Raw genomic sequence first — 19,308 nt, 5'->3', positions numbered from 1 at the left:
TGTGGCTATAAAGTAGCCAGACAAGTACTTGTGATGATGGAAATGGTCTGTGACTTGATTGAATCATTGTCAGTATCCTGATTACGATGCTATAATTTTGCAAGATGTTAGCATCGAGGAAAAATAATTTAAAAAATTAAATATTTTGATTTTTTTAAAAAAATTGTTTGCATGTTTATTTATTTTTGAAAGAGAGAGAGAGAGACAGAGTGCAAGCTGGGGAGAGGCAGAGAGAGGGAGACACAGAATCCGAAGCAGGCTCCAGGCTCTGAGCTGTCAGCACAGAGCCCGACGCGGGGCTCGAACTCACGGACAGTGAGATCATGACCTGAGCTGAAGCCGGATGCTTAACCAACTGACCGAGCCACATAGGCACCCCCAAAATTAAAAAATTTTAAATGCCATATCCCAGGTCCCACCCCAAACCTATCAAAACAAAACCACGAGGGTGTTGGAACACAGAAGTCTTCATTTTTAACAGGCTTCAGGAGATTCTTATGTACCTGAAGTTGGCAAACTATGGCTTGATATCAACCATGTTCCTCATACTCATCATTTCGAACCAACACCAACATTTCCACTGACTCAATTAGCATCACATTCCAGTCTAGCCTCCTGAATAAGGTTCTTATGGCTAAAAAGTGAGGGATTCCTTTGAAGTCTTCTCTCCTACATCCCTTAAACAGCTAATGCTTCCTTGGTTCCCACACCTGCATCCCTTGTCTGAGGAGGTAGCTAATGTGCTCCCTCGGGAACCAACTTTTTACGGTACTGGGAGGAGACCGCTTGCCACCCCCACTATGCATGCCAACAACAGAAATGCCAAAGGAGGCTTAAAACCCTTTTCTCTGAATAACCGAGAATCTCTCCCCGAAGGAGAAGAGTGCACTTCATCCAAAAGCAGCACACCAGGCTCTTCCTATGTGACAGCCAACTTCCCAAACCTCGTTCCCAATGTCAGTCCTGCTTATACACACGATTAAATAAAAACAGAATGGGTAGAGATATAAAACATGGCAGCTACAAACATAAGAACAAAAGTGTTCTAAATGAGAATTTAAAAATACAGCATTTCTATCAAGAAAAGAGATGTAAATAATTTCAAATGACAAAAAAAAAAAATCTTGTGCTTCAGTTTTGAACGCACTCAAATTGAAGTTCACAGACACATTTTTACATTTTTACTCAAATTGTCTTGCAAAGGACTTTACAGTCTCTTGGCATTATGTGTTTCAGATGAATTATGAGGCAGGTCTATGACTTTATAGATGATCTGCAAAGCAGATTACTCTTTGATTAAAAACTTGTAGGGGGCGCACGGGTGGCTCAGTTGGTTAAGTGTCTGACTTGGTTTCGGCTCAGTTCATGATGTCATGGTTTCCTGAGTTCCAGCCCTACATGTGGCTCTGTGCTAACAGTATAGAGCCTGCTTGGGATTCTCTCTCCCCCTCTCTCTCTCTGCCCCTCCCCCAATTGCGGTGTCTCTGTCTCTCTCAAAAATAAACAACCATAAATTAAAAAAATAAAATAAAATAAAATAAAATAAAATAAAATAAAATAAAATAAAATAAAATAAAATAAAAACTGGTTACTGATGTGGGTTTTTACATCCTTAGACATGGAGAAGCAGTTACTGCACAATTAAGTGGGGTTTTTGTTTTGTGCCTCAAAAGTATCTGTATTTAAGTATATTTACATCAATGACCTTAACTCCCCCATTTTTAGTAAATGAACCAACAGCTGAACTCTGTTATTGTGGGCTATAGGGTGAAATGGTTTCAAAATCAGTCTTTTGGAGAAGATGACATTGTGGAATTTATCTAGAGAAAGTCAAATGAAGGTAAGAAAGGATGCATCTCCATGCCTTTCCCCAAGCTCTACAAGGGACCGCAAAACGTGGCACTCAAGTGAATTTCTGGCATTTTGTTCCTAAGGGATCCATTCATTCAATAACATTCATGGTACCAAGCACTGTTCTAGGTGCTGAAATACAGTAGTCATCAAAGTGATAAGAATCCCTGCTTTACTGGGACCTAAAACCTAGTGATGATAAAAAGCTTCTGCAGATGTCACTATGGAGGCCTCAAGAAATCACATCCCTAATTCATTGTTAAAAGAGCAGATTGTGATTTAAATCCCAGTTATGCTACTTAGGAGATGTGTGAACTTGACTAAGTTATTACTTTCCCCATGCGTCAGTTTCTGTATTTGTACAATGGGGAAGATAAGATTTACCTTATGGAGGTGTGCAGGTAAAGGAGGTAATTTACATGGAGGTACCCTCAAAGGGCTTGCCCGATTGTGATCACGGAGGGTACGCTACTTAACTTCTCTATTAGCAGGTTTTTTCATAGAAAAGCCCTTTCAAAGAGACCAGAAGGCCAAAAGGAATTATCAGTTTTGGTTTTCTTATCTATTAGTAGAGTCACACAAACCATTCTCATGATGCTTCAACCATCCCGAGCACCTAAAACTGTCTCCTTTTAGTGAGATTTGCTGTCTTGTCCCCCCAGGCATGAATACCAAGGCTTTAACGATAACAGATCTTCCTCACTCTTCCTAAGATGAGCCAGCATCTGTCTTGCAGATACTGCCATGACCATCACAGGCTCAGGGGTGGGGGTGGTGGGGGTGGTGGGGAATGTGTTATCATAGATCAAAAAGTCTAAGCAGATTTTTCCTAATAGACTTATTTATGGCTGTGACTCCTGGTGGAGACAGTGACAAGGATGATCCCACCAGGTTTGGAGACACACACAAGTCAGTCCCTGGCTGTCAAAGCTCTTGGCTATCAGGCACACAAAGGCATATCCAACAGAAGAAAACCAAGCAATCCCATCTGCCAATGGTTTAAAAAAAAAAATCAATTCCAGTTCTTCATAGGCTTTCACATTGTGGAAAGTCTGCAAACCTCCAGGTGTTTGACGTTAGGGCCTTTAAAAACCTCTCTCACCTGTTGTACCAGAATATCTCCAATGCGATTGATGATGAAATTTCTGTCATCACCAGCACAGGACTCCTGCCTTCGCTCCTTCATACTAGAAAAGAAATGCCTGTGGATTTCAAGTAACTCATCTAAGCAAGGAAAGATTTTATCCACGGTGCTGTGATCAAGCTGGAGCTCTTCCTTCATCCCTTTCCTGAAGATCTCGGACATGATGAGCAGGGTCTGGATGTGATGCATCTCTGTTTGCATCAGCTCTGAAACACATGCGCAGACACAAGCTTTAATGAGCAAGTACTCCACCCACTGACATTAGTGGCTAAACACTAAATGTTATACAAATTAAACAAAACCAAAAAACAAAAAAAGAGGTGATATTTTGGAACAATGATATTCCTCCACCATAAAAGTCAGCATTGACTCAACAATTAATGCAAGCTCGAAATACTAAACCATTTTCTTTTTTCCAGATATGTGAAGATGATACACATAAGTGAAGTCCCATACATAAGAATCCCGTTCATCTAAAACCGAGACATAATTAGCTAGCATAATGAACTAGGCACCTTTAGCTAGGAACCAGGTCTTCCATTCCTCTAAATGCTCTATGAAAATATAACTTAGTTTGCCTGGTTTTTTTCTTTCTTTCTTTTTTGGCTTTTTGGTTTTTGCGTTGAGTAGCAGCACTTCATTAAATTAAACTGAATTGAAATAATAAGGCTCCTTAATGCATATAACAGTCGTTGGATCTGTTGCCAAAATTCCACTTTCTCCAGGAGAAAAAAAAAAAGCGTGATGATCAAGGAAGAGAAACCATGGAGAAAATGAAAAGACAGCCCAGAGAATGAGAGAATGTCACATGCTATTTCAAGGCCTCCATGGTTGCTGTTCCAACCACCTGGTATGTTTTCTCCCCAGGTCTAACTCCTTCCCCAAGTCCCCCAGCTCTCTTGAAGTACTACTGGTCTCTCAAATCTCCCTGTAGACCCCAACATTTAATACCCATGTCCCCATGTTCGATATGGCCCACTACTCTGTTTTCTTCTCAGCACTTACCACACACACTCTATTGAGTATTTTACAGATTTTCTGTCCTACACTGTAGTGTCTCCCCCCAACAAGTTCACACGAGAAGAAAACCTGTACATTTTGTTCACGGCTATTTCCCTGGTTTCTAGACTTAATGCCTGGCATACAAGAGGGGCTAATACTGGTGCTAATACTCCCAAGGGCAGGCCTAGGGAGACAGATCAGACTTTTTACGTTGGAGGAGCCCATAGACAGGAACTAGGGGGGGAGGAATTTCAGATCTTAGCACAGATGAACAGAATTAAAAGGCAATGTCTACGGAAAGAGAGAACTACCAACTGGAGATGTTCAAGAAAAATGTGTATGATCAGGTTGCACGGCTATGGCAACGATGATGTAAATACCACAAGGAACATGGAAACAATGACCTTGATTTTCACACAGCAATTTTTTTTTTAATTTTTTTTCAACGTTTATTTTTGGAACAGAGAGAGACAGAGCATGAACGGGGGAGGGGCAGAGAGAGAGGGAGACACAAAATCGGAAACAGGCTCCAGGCTCTGAGCCATCAGCCCAGAGCCTGACGCGGGGCTCGAACTCACAGACCGCGAGATCGTGACCTGGCTGAAGTTGGACGCTTAACCGACTGCGCCACCCAGGCGCCCCACACACAGCAATTTTTAATAAAGTGTGCCTGCCAATGACACTATTAAGCCTCTAAGGAAACAGCAGTATTGGGATTTCAGTAAACAGACTGAAAAAAAAAAAAAAGGCAATGCAAGAAAAATATCTCAAAAGGGACTTGCGTCCAGAGATGAAAAAGATCTATTACAACTCAAGAGTAAAAAGACAAACAAAAAACAAAAAGCCTACTTCAATATGTGCGAAAGATTTGAAAAGCTATTTCTCCAAAGATATAGACAGATGACCAATAAGCACATGGAAAGATGTTTGACCTGATTAGCCAGCAGGAACATGCACATCAAAGCCAAAATGGGACACCACGTGACACACACTAGGTAAACTGTGATAAAAAGGGTGGGCGATAACGAAGAGTTAGTAAGGATGTGGGGAAAGCAAAATCCTCAGTACCTCACCGGCAGGCATGCCAAACGGTGCCGCTGCTTTGGAAAACAGTCTGGCAGTTCGTCTTAAGGTTAAACGTAAAGTTACTACATGATCCAAAAAGTGCAAACGGCCCAAAAGGACCCTCAACTGCTAAAATGACCTTCAACTGATAATGAAACAAAATGTAGTATGTTTACAATGAAATAACATACAGCCATAAAAAGGAATGAAGTATTGTTAAACAGTAAAGATGAACCTCAAAAACAATACACTAAGTGAAAGAAACCCATCTGCCCTACATGAAAGTATGTGAAAATTTCCCATGGTTCTTAAAAGAGAAGTAAAGTCGTATAGGCCACGTTTAAGTAAACTTTAAAAGGTCTGACACATAAAATTTGCTTTGTACGAGGTATATATGATGCCTCAGTTAAGCCTCACAACAGTTAGACCTGAATATCATTATCCCCATTTAAAAAGCAATTTTTTTTTTGATGTTTATTTATTTTGGGGAGAGACAGAGAGAGAGACAGAGCGTGAGCATGGGCAGGGTGGAGAGCGAAGGAGACACAGAATCTGAAGCAGGCTCCAGTCTCTGAGCTGTCAGCACAGAGCCTGACGCGGGGCTTGAACTCACGAACTGTGAGATCATGACCTGAGCTGAAGTCAGATGCCTAACCAACTGAGCCACCCAGGCGCCCCATTGTTATCCCCATTTTAAAGACAGACAAACTGGGGTGCCTGGGTGGCTCAGTCGGTTAAGCATCCGACTTCGGCTCAGGTCATGATCTCACAGTCCGTGAGTTCGAGCCCCGCGTCAGGCTCTGTGCTGACAGCTCAGAGCCTGGAGCCTGTTTCAGATTCTGTGTCTCCCTCTTTCTCTGACCTTCCCCTGTTCATGCTCTCTGTCTCAAAAATAAATAAATGTCAAAAAAAAATTTTTTTTTAAATAAAGACAGAGAAACTAAGATCCAGGCAAGTTAAATCATCTGTCTGAGACCAAGTAGATAAAAAGGGAGAGAACAAGGATTTGAACCCAGGTCCGGAGGACTGCAAATTTCATGCTCTTTCCCCTATACCACAATGCATCAGCCCCAAGAGCATATTTTAAATGCTTACCAAAAATGACATCCTGTCTTTTGATGACATCCTTCCCCTGCTTACTGCAAAACGAGGGATCCACCACCAGGCTCCAAGATTCTGCCTCCAGCTCCTGGGCATCACTGCTGAGGTCACTCCACAGAGAAGAATCCACGACATCTAGGATGTAGGCAGAACAGAGAAGCCAGAAGTGGAGTCACACACAAAACACACAGGAAATAAACCTACTGTCAACACAGAAACAACTAAGCCAAAATACTGCTGATGTGGAGAAGAAACCTCCGAAAACCAAACTGGTGAAAGGGTCCAAGTCAAGGCAGCTCTCATGAAAGCAAAGAATCATTAAAACAGTGATGGTTTATGTGTGCGGGGGGGGGGGGGGGGGGGGGGGGGGGGGTGGGGAGACATTTAAAGATTCTTTTCTTTGTTTGGGCATGCTGTACTATAGTTTTATTTTTGGTAACCTTTTGAGTCCATAAAATGATTACAGAATCTTGAACACACAATTTCTTTTGCCCCAGGGAACTCTGTACTGTTTACTCATATCTGAATGCTGTCTTTGCTCTTGATGTGGCTTGCTGTCCTTAATATAAACATGAAAGCAGGGTACATGGGCTCAAGTCCTATGAGTACAGTTTTTTTTTTTTTTTTGGTTTTTCTTGCAGAGCTTTACATTACACACACACACACACACACACACACACACACACACACACACACACCTTCTAGGAAAACTGAATCCTACATGCCCAAACAGCATTCCTTAGACAGAGTCCAGCTCAGTCGAGATGAGACAACAATGGATTTAAAGATCCAAGTTCAAAATAAAAGCAAAAGATTCCCTGGGCAGTGTCTACTCCTTTCTCTTGTCACTGCTCTCCTTTCCTTGGGTCCTCCTTCACTGATTGATACAGCTTGGATACAACATGCAGTTCACCAGAATAAATCCTATCTTATAAAATATGCTTTAAAACATGCTTTTATTCCTCTAGAAGTAAAGGGTAACAGATAGTGGTAAGTATCTCAGAAATCTAGGTGAGTACCCTCTTAACTGAGTGTGTGTGTGTGTGTGTGTGTGTGTATACACATATATATACATATATAATATATATAAATTTTTATTTATTTTTGAAAGAGAGAGAGAGAGACAGAATCAGAAGGAGGCTCCAGGCTGTGAACACAGAGCCTGACGGCGGGCTCGAATTCACAAACTGTGAGATCATGACCTAAGCCCAAGTCGGACACGTAACCGACTGAGCCACCCAGGCACCCCATAACTAAGTATATATTTTTAATGTATGATCCTGATTCCAATTCATCAGTAGTTCTAGAGCTTTTTAAACAACAACAAGCACAGAATGTATTTCATTCTCTTATCTTTATGACATGTCTATTCAATACATCATTTATACTCAGTCACTACGTGGGAGTATCCCCTAGGGTTAAATTTTCCTTCTTTTATCAAAAGAACCTATACCAAAAAGACACCATGAAACAGAATTCTTTTTTAAGAAAAAAGAGTGTTTCAATTTTACATCCTTCAGAAAATATTCCACTTGGCAATTCACCACAGAAACAAACATGTCTTCTCCTCACCTTCCATTAAAAAGGACTCCGTGGAAGGAGATGAGCCCATAGACTGTAAAAGCTCATCGGAATGAGACCTGCTTCTCCAGTTGTTCCCGTCACTCTCAGACTCCAAGGATAGCCCTGACCTTCTGAAACTGGAGGGAGAGAGAGAGAGAAGAGTCAGCTCCAGTGGTGGCTCTGAGATATTAAGATGAGAAATCACATTAAGCCTTACCTTTCCAAGGTAGTGCCTGGAACACTTCTGGACAATGGATGGACCTGCACTGAAGTTTCTTTTCTCCCAGTGGGCAATCCAATAGGCATGGAGGAAGAAGGGTGCAAGGAGAGACCAGGTTGCGGGATGTCTCGGAATGAAGAATCTAGAAATCAAAATGAGCGCTTCACGTGGTTTTCACAGAGGGCAGTAATTACCAGCAGTCATGTAAAAAGCCAAGAAGCGAAAACACTCGAATGGCGGCTTCTAATACATCACATGCCCAGCCTTGAAACCAGTCTTCTTGCCACATCCTGACACCTGCTTCAAATGTCCCTTCCATTTCACACCCTCCTGACACCCATGTGGCAGACCTGCTTTAGCATATCCACTTGGAGACTGGGCGGCTGGGATTACACAAACAAGAAAATGGAATGGGGAAACACTGAGACAGCTTTCCCATAAACCACTGCTTGTACTCCTTAGAGCCAGCTTTAAATAGATCCAAGGTGTTATTAGCACTATTAGAATGCATATTGTATGTATAAACAGTCATACACACACATGGCATGTCAGTGGATTGGAATGATGCTGGGGAGTCTATTCTTTATGGGTGATAACTTCAGGCAAATGAAACCTCCAAGTCAAGCTGAGCTCTTCTCTGTCACGTACTGAATGAAAACTAAAGGGTGCTTCAATGCCTTTCTCGTCAATTCTAAATTGTGACAGGCATATATGGTTTTACATTTGATGTGTACCATACGTGACCTCGGGGAACATTTCAGTCTAAACAGTTTCAGAGATATAGCAAACACCTTCTCAAGTAAAGGAGAATGAATACTTATAGAGAGCCCCAGAATATCATGAAGGATTTTATACATGTGTGATTTGGTTTTATCTTCATGGCTTCCAAGTACAGACATGGAATTTTTATCAGTTATAAGATGCTTTATATCTTCTTTTTTAATTTTTTTTCATGTTTATTTATCTTTGAGAGAGACAGAGAGAGAGAGTGAGTGAGTGCGGGGGAGGGGCAGAGAGAGAGGGAGACAGAGAATCCGAAGCAGGCTCCAGGCTCTGAGCTGTCAGCACAGAGCCCAATGCGGGGCTCGAACCCATAAACTATGAGATCATGACCTGAGCCAAAGTCAGATGTTCAACTGACTGAGCCACCCAGGCGCCCCAAAATGCTTTATATTTTCATGCTTAACCTTATGAAATTGAGAAGAGCCTCACAACTACAATCAAAGGGACTTCTGCCAAAGCAGAGGATAAGTGATGTCACAGCTGTTACCATCTGCACAAGTGGCATCTGTGTAACATCACATCCAATCTCATGTCATCATGACTCTGCATACTTTATTGTCCCCTGATTCAGGTGATTTTGGAAACACTGGTCACACTGTTGGAGCATTAAAATGAAAAGTGACCCCAAACTTAAAAACGCCTGTCATATGGAAAGCAATGCAGTATTTGAGGCAGAACAAATTCCAAAATCTCTCACAATAGATGAAAGGATTTTCCAACTTAGGAGATTATGGTCCCTGGTTCTTGCGTGCAATATAAACTACTTTCAGAGGCTGCTGATTACTTCCAAGAGAAATTGTTTAAATTTAAGCAATAAATTTAAGCAATTCAAGGAAAAAACATAAGCACCAAGACTAGCCCTATGTGAGGAAAATGCCAGCATGCCTTGAAATTTCAGTCATGCTAAAGGAGCTGATAAGATCCCAGCCTCAAGCCCAACTAATAAAGCAGGACCAGGTCACTAGAATAATGGACATCAGGGACTATAGACTCCAAACTTGAGGATTCTATCCCTCACCTTGATTCTGAAGAAGTATGTGATAGGTATTTGTATAGGTAAATGGAGGTTACTGCTAGGAAAACAAAGTTATGTACATCTAATGTCATATCTCTCTTTTCCCCCGAAGGTTGTCATTAAATCAATAGCGCATATTACACTACATCATATCTTATAATTGAGACAATATCCTAATAGGTCCCCCCATATAGTCCTCCTTAAAATATCATATAGTACATACAGAACAAAGGTTATTAGGCTGGCATAGAAGTTTATACTGTTCTTGACCTCCTTGTAACTAAATATTACACTAACCATGTGTTAGGAAGGAAGAAGTAATTGGGCAAAGGAAGTAACAAAGGAGCAGGTATTTTACACTGGAAGAAAGTATCATATGTATGCAATTGTCATTTCTATGTCACTTACTTCCAAGGGTGGTCTGCAGCTTGTTCTTGTTATGTTTCTCTTGGAATTTCTAATAAAGAACATTGGAAACATGGAAAATAAGATTAAATTCCATTTGACTACAAGCATGTCCACCCAGTTATACAGGATTCTTATCTGTATCATTTCAAACCAAGAATTCAAAGCAAAAGACACTAAAAGCAACAAAGAAACAAGTGATAATGATGAGATGTGCAATGCTGAGTTGTAATGAGGGCGCACCTCATGAACACATCTCATGAATATCCCAGCTTTATTTAACATCTATGGCAACTAGAAATGTCCAACATGTGCGTCCAGCCTGAGGCTGAGAGGGGAATTCCTGTCGGTGCTGCCTTTCTCCCACTTGCTCTTCCTACTCTTGGCTACTCTTCCTGTCTACAGGACACAACACCCCTGGCTGCCGAAACATCATCCTTAACTCTGTGACCTGACGCGACGTGTGTTTCCATTGATCACAGAAGTTAGAGACCCCAAGGTTCCCCCTGAAGTGTCGGCATGCTCACTCGCATTTCTAACAGGACGTTAGAGTGGGAAACAAAGGAAGAGATGGGACACATGCGCCCGTTCCCTCAAGCCCACTCCCAAGCTCAGAGAACATCCCTTTATTCTAGCGGGCCTCACAGTACGGTCCCAGCACAGCAGTACCACCTGGGAACTTGTTAAAAATACAAATTCTCCAACCCCACCTGGACTCTACCGGATCAGCAATTCTGAGAATGGGGCTCAGAAATAGGTCTTCCGGGTGTGATGCTGATATTTTCTATTTGAGAATTACTGCTCTAGACTTCATACCCTTATGCTTAAGGTCTGCACTCATAAACCGAGCCCATCTCGACAGAAAGGCTAACCCACGTCCACCTTACGACACAGGTGGCCACATCTGAGCTTTCCCTACTTCCAAAGGGACATAGTTAAGGCAACGACCATGCACTTAGAACACGTGTTCTTTTATCACTATAATGATCACTTTAGAAACAAATCTAGACCATGATAAAAAAAAAAAATAAGAACCTAAACAGATAACAGGAAGCAACAGAGCTATATATGCACATGAAAAACAAACGAGAGATTACCTTGGTACATGGAGGGGCACCGTCTTTACAGCCCTTGTGTACATTTGCATTACAGTCTGAAAGGGAAGAATGAGTAAGGCCACACTGTGCGTTTGCTGGTCGCGGTAAAAATAGCATATAAAAATATTTAGAAAATATAGGGGAAAAAATAACTAAATCACAGGCAGCCCCACCACTCGAGCACAAGCACATGGCTAATGTTTTCATTTCCTTGGAGATATTTTTCCGCTTCTGCCGCAGTCTTACCAATTACGAAACCTGCAATTATATGGGATATACACTCTGAGAACTCATTGACTACTATACGCCCGACACTGCAATGGATTTCTGATATCCGGCTGGCGGCAAGTGCCCGCTCCCACGCCAGGTAAAATGCCTTGCAAAATGAAAGAAGGAAGACTCACACAGTGCTGAAAAATAAAGTCCTGTCAGCCTCCGACAGGAAATCCTGCTAACTACAGGTGGCCAAATTAAATTTTTTTTTTCAACGTTTATTTATTTTTGGGACAGAGAGAGACAGACCATGAACGGGGGATGGGCAGAGAGAGAGGGAGACACAGAATCGGAAACAGGCTCCAGGCTCTGAGCCATCAGCCCAGAGCCTGACGCGGGGCTCGAACTCACGGAGCGCGAGATCGTGACCTGGCTGAAGTCGGACGCTTAACCGACTGCGCCACCCAGGCGCCCCCAGGTGGCCAAATTAAAAGAGACAAATCATCAACCCGCTTGTCTTACTCCATAAAACATGGGGCCCTCAACCTCACTAAAAGGCAAGAGTTTGCCTGCCCCTTTCTGCCCACAGGCTCAGAGACGCAGCGTGTGTTGACAGAGAGCAGTCTCTTCATGTGGGGACCACTTTCTGCCAGGCCGCTGCCATCCTGTCCTGCCCGCCCGCCCTCCAGCCCCCACACCATCAGCCGCCACCTCCTCGTCCCACCCACCCCACACACTGTAGACGAGGAGCCTGCAGCTTAACACAATCTTTATTAGAAGGATCCTTCCTTGTGGGTAGGTCACATTTAGATCCATCCAAGCCATTCTCGTCAAATACCTATAACCCACTGAGAAATGAGCCCAACTTCCTCCCGCTGTAGGTCCGCAGAGGCATTTTAGCCAACACCTCAAAGGCCAATGAGCAGAGGTCAGAATTACCCACATACTGGTCCTGGTGGCAAGTGTGGAAATCAGAGGGCTCTCTCCTCATTCCAAAACAAGTGAGTGAAAGGAAAGGGGGAAAAGTGGACAGGATGAGCCCAACAAAAATTTAGACTGAAAACTCACAGGAAAAGTGAGCCACTGAATACCATTAAATCTAGAAACAGAGAGGAAAAACTTAGATACACAAAATAGACATAAAATAGGACCACAGGGCCACGGAGGGAGAACAGAGCAGCACAATAGGCCTGCAAGATGACAGGGGGAAGGAGTTTTGTGAGACAAGAAAGCAGAACTGAGAACGAACTGAGGAGAATCAATTTAACAAAACTATCAAAGCAGCACCAGGAAATTAGACTTGAAAGATTCCCTCCCGAATGGAGAGGAAAAGAGGGGTATAATTATAAAATAGAACATGTCATACAAAAAAGGGAACAGAGATCATACTTCTCCAAGGAAGAAATCAGAAAAATTACATCAGAAGCAACAGTCAAAGCTACACTTGACAAAAACTTTTATCAAGCTAAAAAAGAACTACAAAAGGCAAATCAAAAGGTCTCACGGTTTCCTAGGAATTAAACGACAACTATTCTACAGACATATTCTGACATCTATAGGATTTAAAAATTTAAAGTTCTCAAGCATGTAGGCAGAAAAAGCAGGTCACCAATAAAGAAAGAAGGTCAGACAGGCCCCAAACTTTTCCACTATAATATTTAATGCCCAAAATTCATGGACCAATGTTGACAGGGTATTGGGGGCAAAGGTTTTGGTCTAGGAATTTATTTAGCTACATCAATCCCTTTGTGTGTGAAAGACACAAAGATCTATCTACTTAGATACACAAGGTTTCAGAAAACAGATCACTCCAACGACCCTTTTGAAAAAAATATTTATTTATCTGAAACACTACTTAAGACTATCAAAGAGCAGAATCGAAATTAAGGGTTCAAGAAGTGATCGAACTTTATTTTAAAAAAGAAAAAAAAACGAGCAATGGTTTTTTTCACAATGCATTTTCATTTCACAATGAAATCTGCATTTCACAAATGCATTTTTCACAATGCACTGAAACCAGCTAAACAAAAAACATCTAAAAACATTTTGCAAGTAGAGACAGAGAACTGAATACAGGTATCAAATTATTCTTGAAACAGAAAGGTATTCTTGAAAGATCATACAACATTAAAATGGCAATTCAATAATTCAGGATACCAATAAGCTCTAACAGAGAAAAGGGTAAATATAAGAGAAATTAGAGAATATTCAATTATAAGCCGTAAAAGTTACCACTAGCGGATATTGAAAGAGCTAGCTTATCTTGCCCAATCCCCAGGTAACATAAAAACCAACAACACATGGCAGGGTCCTGGCCGGCTCTGTGGGTTAAGTGTCCAGCTCTTGATTCTGGCTCAGGTCATGATCTCACGGTTTGTGGAATCAAGCTCCGCATCAGGCTCTGCACTGACAGCTCGGAACCTGCTTGGGACTGACTCTCTTTCTCTCTCTCTCTCTCCCTCTCTCTCTCTCCGTCTCTGCCCTATCCCAGTTGGAATGCTCTCTCTCTCAAAATAAAACAAACATTTAAAAAACAACATCAACAACACATGGTATAAATAGCAAAATCAAACATCAAGGAAAACAGCAAAGAACTATAAAAGATAATTGACAGCTGTAAAATTGAGTAAATAAGAAAAAAAAAGCCTTGTTATAAAATACTAGCTCTCAATTCCAGATTATGTCTAAATTAAAGACACACATTCCAAATTAAAAACCAAGAAATAGTAAGGGAAAATTCAAAGAAAAGGAAAGCAAAAGGAATATTAATTTCAGACAAAGTGAAATTCAATGCCCAAAGCATATAATGGCATTAAAAAGGTTATTTTATATTTATCAAAGTCAAATCTTCAACAAAGCTGTGATTTGTGAACTTCTGTGCACTAAATAATGTAATATCTAAACATAAGCAGTGAAATCTATTTATAAACAAAGGAATTTGTGAAAAAGTAGCAACTCAGGCTTTAACAAAAAAGAATACAAACACCAAAATTTTGACTGTCTATTATGTTTTGTTTTATAGCATATCATGGTTTTCAGATTAGAAATAGTAATCTTCATAATTAAAAACAAAAATACATCCATAAAATAGGATTATTTCCTAATAACAGCAGCTTACACATGTCACAATCTCTTGCCCCATGTAAAAAACTTAATAACCAAAGTTTAAACCCCCAACACTCCTCTCCTTAAAAACTGTAAATCCTAAAACTTTTTAAGTACTGTGGGTTAAAGAGGAAATTTAACACCTGCTGATGCTAGAATTTAAGAAAATAATCAAAGATGTGGACAGTGTCATATGCAAAAGAATGCCACCTACAACATTATTTGTTGTAAAAAAAAATTGGGGAAAAAGTTAAATGTATAGTAAGTTAAGAGTAATCAAACACATTTCATACAAAAACACCAGCATTAACAGCTAACTTTTTTATTATTAGAAAGGACTCCATTGGGGCGCCTAGGTGGCGCAGTCGGTTAAGCATCTGACTTCAGCCAGGTCACGATCTCACGGTCCGTGAGTTCGAGCCCCGCGTCGGGCTCTGGGCTGATGGCTCAGAGCCTGGAGCCTGTTTCCGATTCTGTGTCTCCCTCTCTCTCTGCCCCTCCCCCGTTCATGGTCTGTCTCTCTCTGTCCCAAAAATAAATAAAAACGTTGAAAAAAAAAATTAAAAAAAAAAAAAAAGAAAGGACTCCATTAAAATATGAATAGCCATCTTTTCTAGTTGTTAAGATTTTGGATAGTTTTAAATTTCTCCTAGGGGCGCCTGGGTGGCGCAGTCGGTTAAGCGTCCGACTTCAGCCAGGTCACGATCTCGCGGTCCGTGAGTTCGAGCCCCGCATCGGGCTCTGGGCTGATGGCTCAGAGCCTGGAGCCTGTTTCCGATTCTGTGTCTCCCTCTCTCTCTGCCCCTCCCCCGTTCATGCTCTGTCTCTCTCTGTCCCAAAAATAAATAAACGTTGAAAAAAAATTTTTTTTAATTTCTCCTTAAACCTTGTATCCTTTATGAGTCCTAGTGCATTTTTTTTAAAAAATGACTATTTTAAAAGCTAACTACATCCTCTATATTTTCAGCCATTTCCATCTTCCACACAAAGTCTCATGGCCATCCACTTGACCAACTCCTTGTGAACCAACATGTCCTGTGCTACAGAAGTTTACCTTTCAGGGAGCCCGCCCCCCGCCATAAGCATTAACTACACATGAGTACCCAAAGGCTGGGCTTTGTGACAGCTGCTGCAGGGAATACAGAAGAACCACTGTGTGATTAGAGTCCTTGAAGTCTATTTTAGTAGTTAAAAACAGGAGGGTGTACATTACATTAAACGGAAGAGGTAAATACCTCATACATGTGGTGTGCAAAATTTTCAGACATGCTGGTCAGGGAACACCTCCCAAGATGGGGCAAGAAATCAAGACAGATACAGAGGAGCTGGGGAAACTAAGAAGAGGAAGATCATCATAAGCAAGGGAAAGAGGCAAGAGGACACAGGCCAGGTGAGGCCGCTGGCTATAAACTGAGGCTGAGGAAGGAACCACCTATAGGACTATTCAGCACCCAGGCAACCAAACACATCTGTCTGGAAAGCGTGGGCTAATCCAGTGAACAAAAAGAGAGAGACGTCCTTAAGCACAGATGGGCAAGAAGAAAGTGGTGTTTGACAGAGAGGAAGCTGGTAAAAGTATTCAGAGTAAAGGAAGTGAGGGACTGAATGGTATCGAGTTGGGGGACAACAGCAAAGAGGAATCAATGGGTCCAAGGTGTCAGCTTGCACCATCAACCCAGAACGAAGGACAGCCTTCTTGCATGTGGATTTTGAAGATGGTTTTTGTCTTGTTGGTCTGGGAGACAAGGGACTCTCAAGGCAATGACGCCCGTAGACAGGGTTGCTCTGAGTAACCAGTATGAGCCAAACATAAGGTGGTCAAGAAAGGCCTGAAGAGGTGTTATCCGAGCACACCTGAAGGAGGTGAAGGGGCAATCCCTGGAGCTGATCTGAGGGAGGAGCACTGCAGGCAGAAGGAAGAGCCAGGAAAGGCCCTCTGGGAGCAGCATGCCTGGCAGGCTGAGAGAAGAGCAAAGATGCCAGAGTGGCCGGAACAGAGGGAGGAAGGGGGAGAGGATGACAGGGGAGACCCTGGGGCTTTGCACCAATTTTCAGGGCTTTGGCCTTCCTTGGGGGATGGTAGGAAGCCACTGGAGGATCTAGAACATAAGGATATGTGCCTTCACACGCTCACTATGGCTCATGTTTTGAGAACAGATGTTTTCCGAACTGCACCATTTGTGGTAGAAATGCCGAGAAACCAATTAGAAAGTGACTGAAATGGTAGCTTTAGACGAAGGTGATACCGGCAGCAGGATGAAAGGTGGCTGGCTTTCATCCATGTTGTGAAGATCGCCCCAGAGGATTGCTGAAGGACTGGATGTGGAATATGAGAGATGAAGAGGCATCAAGGGAGACCTCAAGATGTTTGGCATGAGCGTCTGGCTGCCATGGTAGAGCTGCCATTAACTGAGAGGGGCAGCCTGCAGACGGGCCAAGGAACAGAGCAGAGCTCCATTTTGGACATGCGACATTTGAGAACCTATGTAGACACCCACAGAGAGACGTCAAGCAATCAGTGAGATACACGGGTCTGGGGTTCTGGGAGGCTATCACTTGTGGACAACAAGCACTGACTCTAACCATCATGGCTCACTGCTTGGGTAAGTCATTAAACCACATGTGCGGTGCTACTATGAAGGATTATGTCAACATGCTTAACAATGGCCCTGTTCTCGGGGAGTTTACCGTCTGGGGAGGCGAAGTACAAAGATGGCACGCACTGGGTCGGAGAACTTACTGGAACACTGGAATGACTCCTTCCCCAGGAGCGTTTTATCACACACCAAACACTGGAGAACCCCAGAGAATGTTCCAGGGACAAACTGATGTCGGCTCAGTTTCTCTTTGTCTTTGGCGTCCTTGCTTTTTGTCTTCAGATACAGCACCAACAGCCAAGTGGGGAGAAATGAGAAAAGAGAAATGCTGAGAGCCCATGTAGTCACAGAAGCCATACACAGTCTCTACACTTTCTGCCTGAACGTAAAGGCCGTTCGTGGAGGAGTGCCGTGACGCCACAATGGAAATGTGCACAGGCTGCATTTGTCTTGCACTTCTAGTGACTTGGACAATATTTCAGAAAAAAATGTAGAGGTCTTTGAATATGTGTACACAAAGGCTAAGATAAGGGATCTTCAAGGGCCAGTGGAAACTATACTAATTGCTGAAAAGTGGAACCAGCGACCCTTTAAACACAAAAGGCACAGAACTTGACTTACCTTGGATTTATTCCGAGGGCTTGTCATCCTATTCATGAGAAAGCTGAAAGTTCGGCTCACTTTGTATTTTTCAGACTCTGACTTGGCAGGTATAATATATTTATCCCATTCTTCTTGCTGAATTCTACAAAAAAGAATCTGTTACCGTGGCTTATCAGAACTTAAAGAGGGAGTAAAAAATAGCATTTATGTACACACGTGTGTATACACGTTTTTCAGGTTTTAATGGTTATTGTAAAGATAAAGATAGACTCTATTAAAAATATATTTTATAGATGGATAATGGATGTGTGATAAAGCAACTATCTCACCATGATATCAATTACAGAATCTAAGTAGTAGAAATGGGTATTCAGCAGATAATTCTTTTAACTTTTCTGTATATTTCTTTTTTTTCTTAATAAAATACTAGAGAAATAAAGGAAACCTTAGACTTACACCTTCACTCTGCAAACCCTCATCTCCTTATTTACTATGCAAACAGCAATTTCCTAGGGCACAGAAAAACCAAATAACCAGCAATATGAAACTGGATTTTATTTATTTTTAGAGCATAGAGATAATAGTCAGCAAATACACATTTCCTTTGATCATAGAGTTTGAGAAACAGACTGCCTGCCTCTTGGTTCAGTCTCTCCCACTCAACGAGCTATTTGCAATCTGAGACTCCCTGGGTTGTAAAAGAAAGAAGGCTGTGGATAATTCCCCACAATACAAGGCAATCTGAAGATAACAGTATGCTATCTGTGAACACACTGATCATCATTTATTTTCCCCTAATCCATATAATCATTCTTTAGAGAAAAAAAAAGTCCCAGCTATGAGAAGTTCTATTTCCCCTGAAACTTTCTCTGATAGTCTTATACTTCTAATATTATTATAAAGGGGGTGGGAGGAAGAGAATGACTATATTAAAGATCAACCAAGTATTATGTAAAACCAGGTAACACCTCTGTAGAACATTCTGTAACCCAAGTCTCTCCCATCTCCCAAACTTCTCATTCATCCACATTAGTGGGTAACATATTCATCTCTGGGAAACACTTTTCAAAAGCTATCATGTTGGGGCGCCTGGGTGGCGCAGTCGGTTAAGCGTCTGACTTCAGCCAGGTCACGATCTCGCGGTCCGCGAGTTCGAGCCCCGCGTCGGGCTCTGGGCTGATGGCTCAGAGCCTGGAGCCTGTTTCTGATTCTGTGTCTCCCTCTCTCTCTGCCCCTCCCCCGTTCATGGTCTGTCTCTCTCTGTCCCAAAAATAAACATTGAAAAAAAAAAAAAAAAAGCTATCATGTTACTGATATGTACCAAAATATATGATCGCATTTCATGACAATGAATACAATGACAAGTCCTAGGACTTTAGTTTTTCATCTGATTAATGCTAGGCTTAGACTTCTAATTATTTCTAAGGCCCCTTCTCACACTTAAATATATGATGTACTTACCTGACACATATTAAATGAAACTTTGTTATTTATTTATATTAGATACACATCATTATTAATACAGTTATTTACGTTAGGTAATC

At 41.8% G+C, this 19,308-nt stretch overlaps 1 protein-coding gene across 6 annotated transcripts in view; it reads right to left on the bottom strand.

Annotated features, from left to right (window-relative positions):
- Window positions 1-19,308, bottom strand: part of ARHGEF28 (Rho guanine nucleotide exchange factor 28) — a 318,682-nt gene that overhangs the window by 64,796 nt on the left and 234,578 nt on the right. For all 6 annotated transcript variants that reach the window (XM_047863854.1, XM_047863859.1, XM_047863847.1 and 3 more), the window contains 8 exons: window positions 17,783-17,906; window positions 17,305-17,437; window positions 11,247-11,302; window positions 10,153-10,201; window positions 7,944-8,088; window positions 7,736-7,863; window positions 6,158-6,298; window positions 2,954-3,201 (listed from right to left, as the gene is read on the bottom strand). In XM_047863854.1, coding sequence (XP_047719810.1) covers window positions 2,954-3,201; window positions 6,158-6,298; window positions 7,736-7,863; window positions 7,944-8,088; window positions 10,153-10,201; window positions 11,247-11,302; window positions 17,305-17,437; window positions 17,783-17,906 — 1,024 coding nt within the window. The remainder of the gene's footprint in view (window positions 1-2,953; window positions 3,202-6,157; window positions 6,299-7,735; window positions 7,864-7,943; window positions 8,089-10,152; window positions 10,202-11,246; window positions 11,303-17,304; window positions 17,438-17,782; window positions 17,907-19,308) is intronic.

Source organism: Prionailurus viverrinus, chromosome A1, assembly GCF_022837055.1.
Source record: "Prionailurus viverrinus isolate Anna chromosome A1, UM_Priviv_1.0, whole genome shotgun sequence".
Lineage (NCBI taxonomy): Eukaryota > Metazoa > Chordata > Mammalia > Carnivora > Felidae > Prionailurus > Prionailurus viverrinus.
This window is presented reverse-complemented; position numbering and strand designations above follow the sequence as displayed.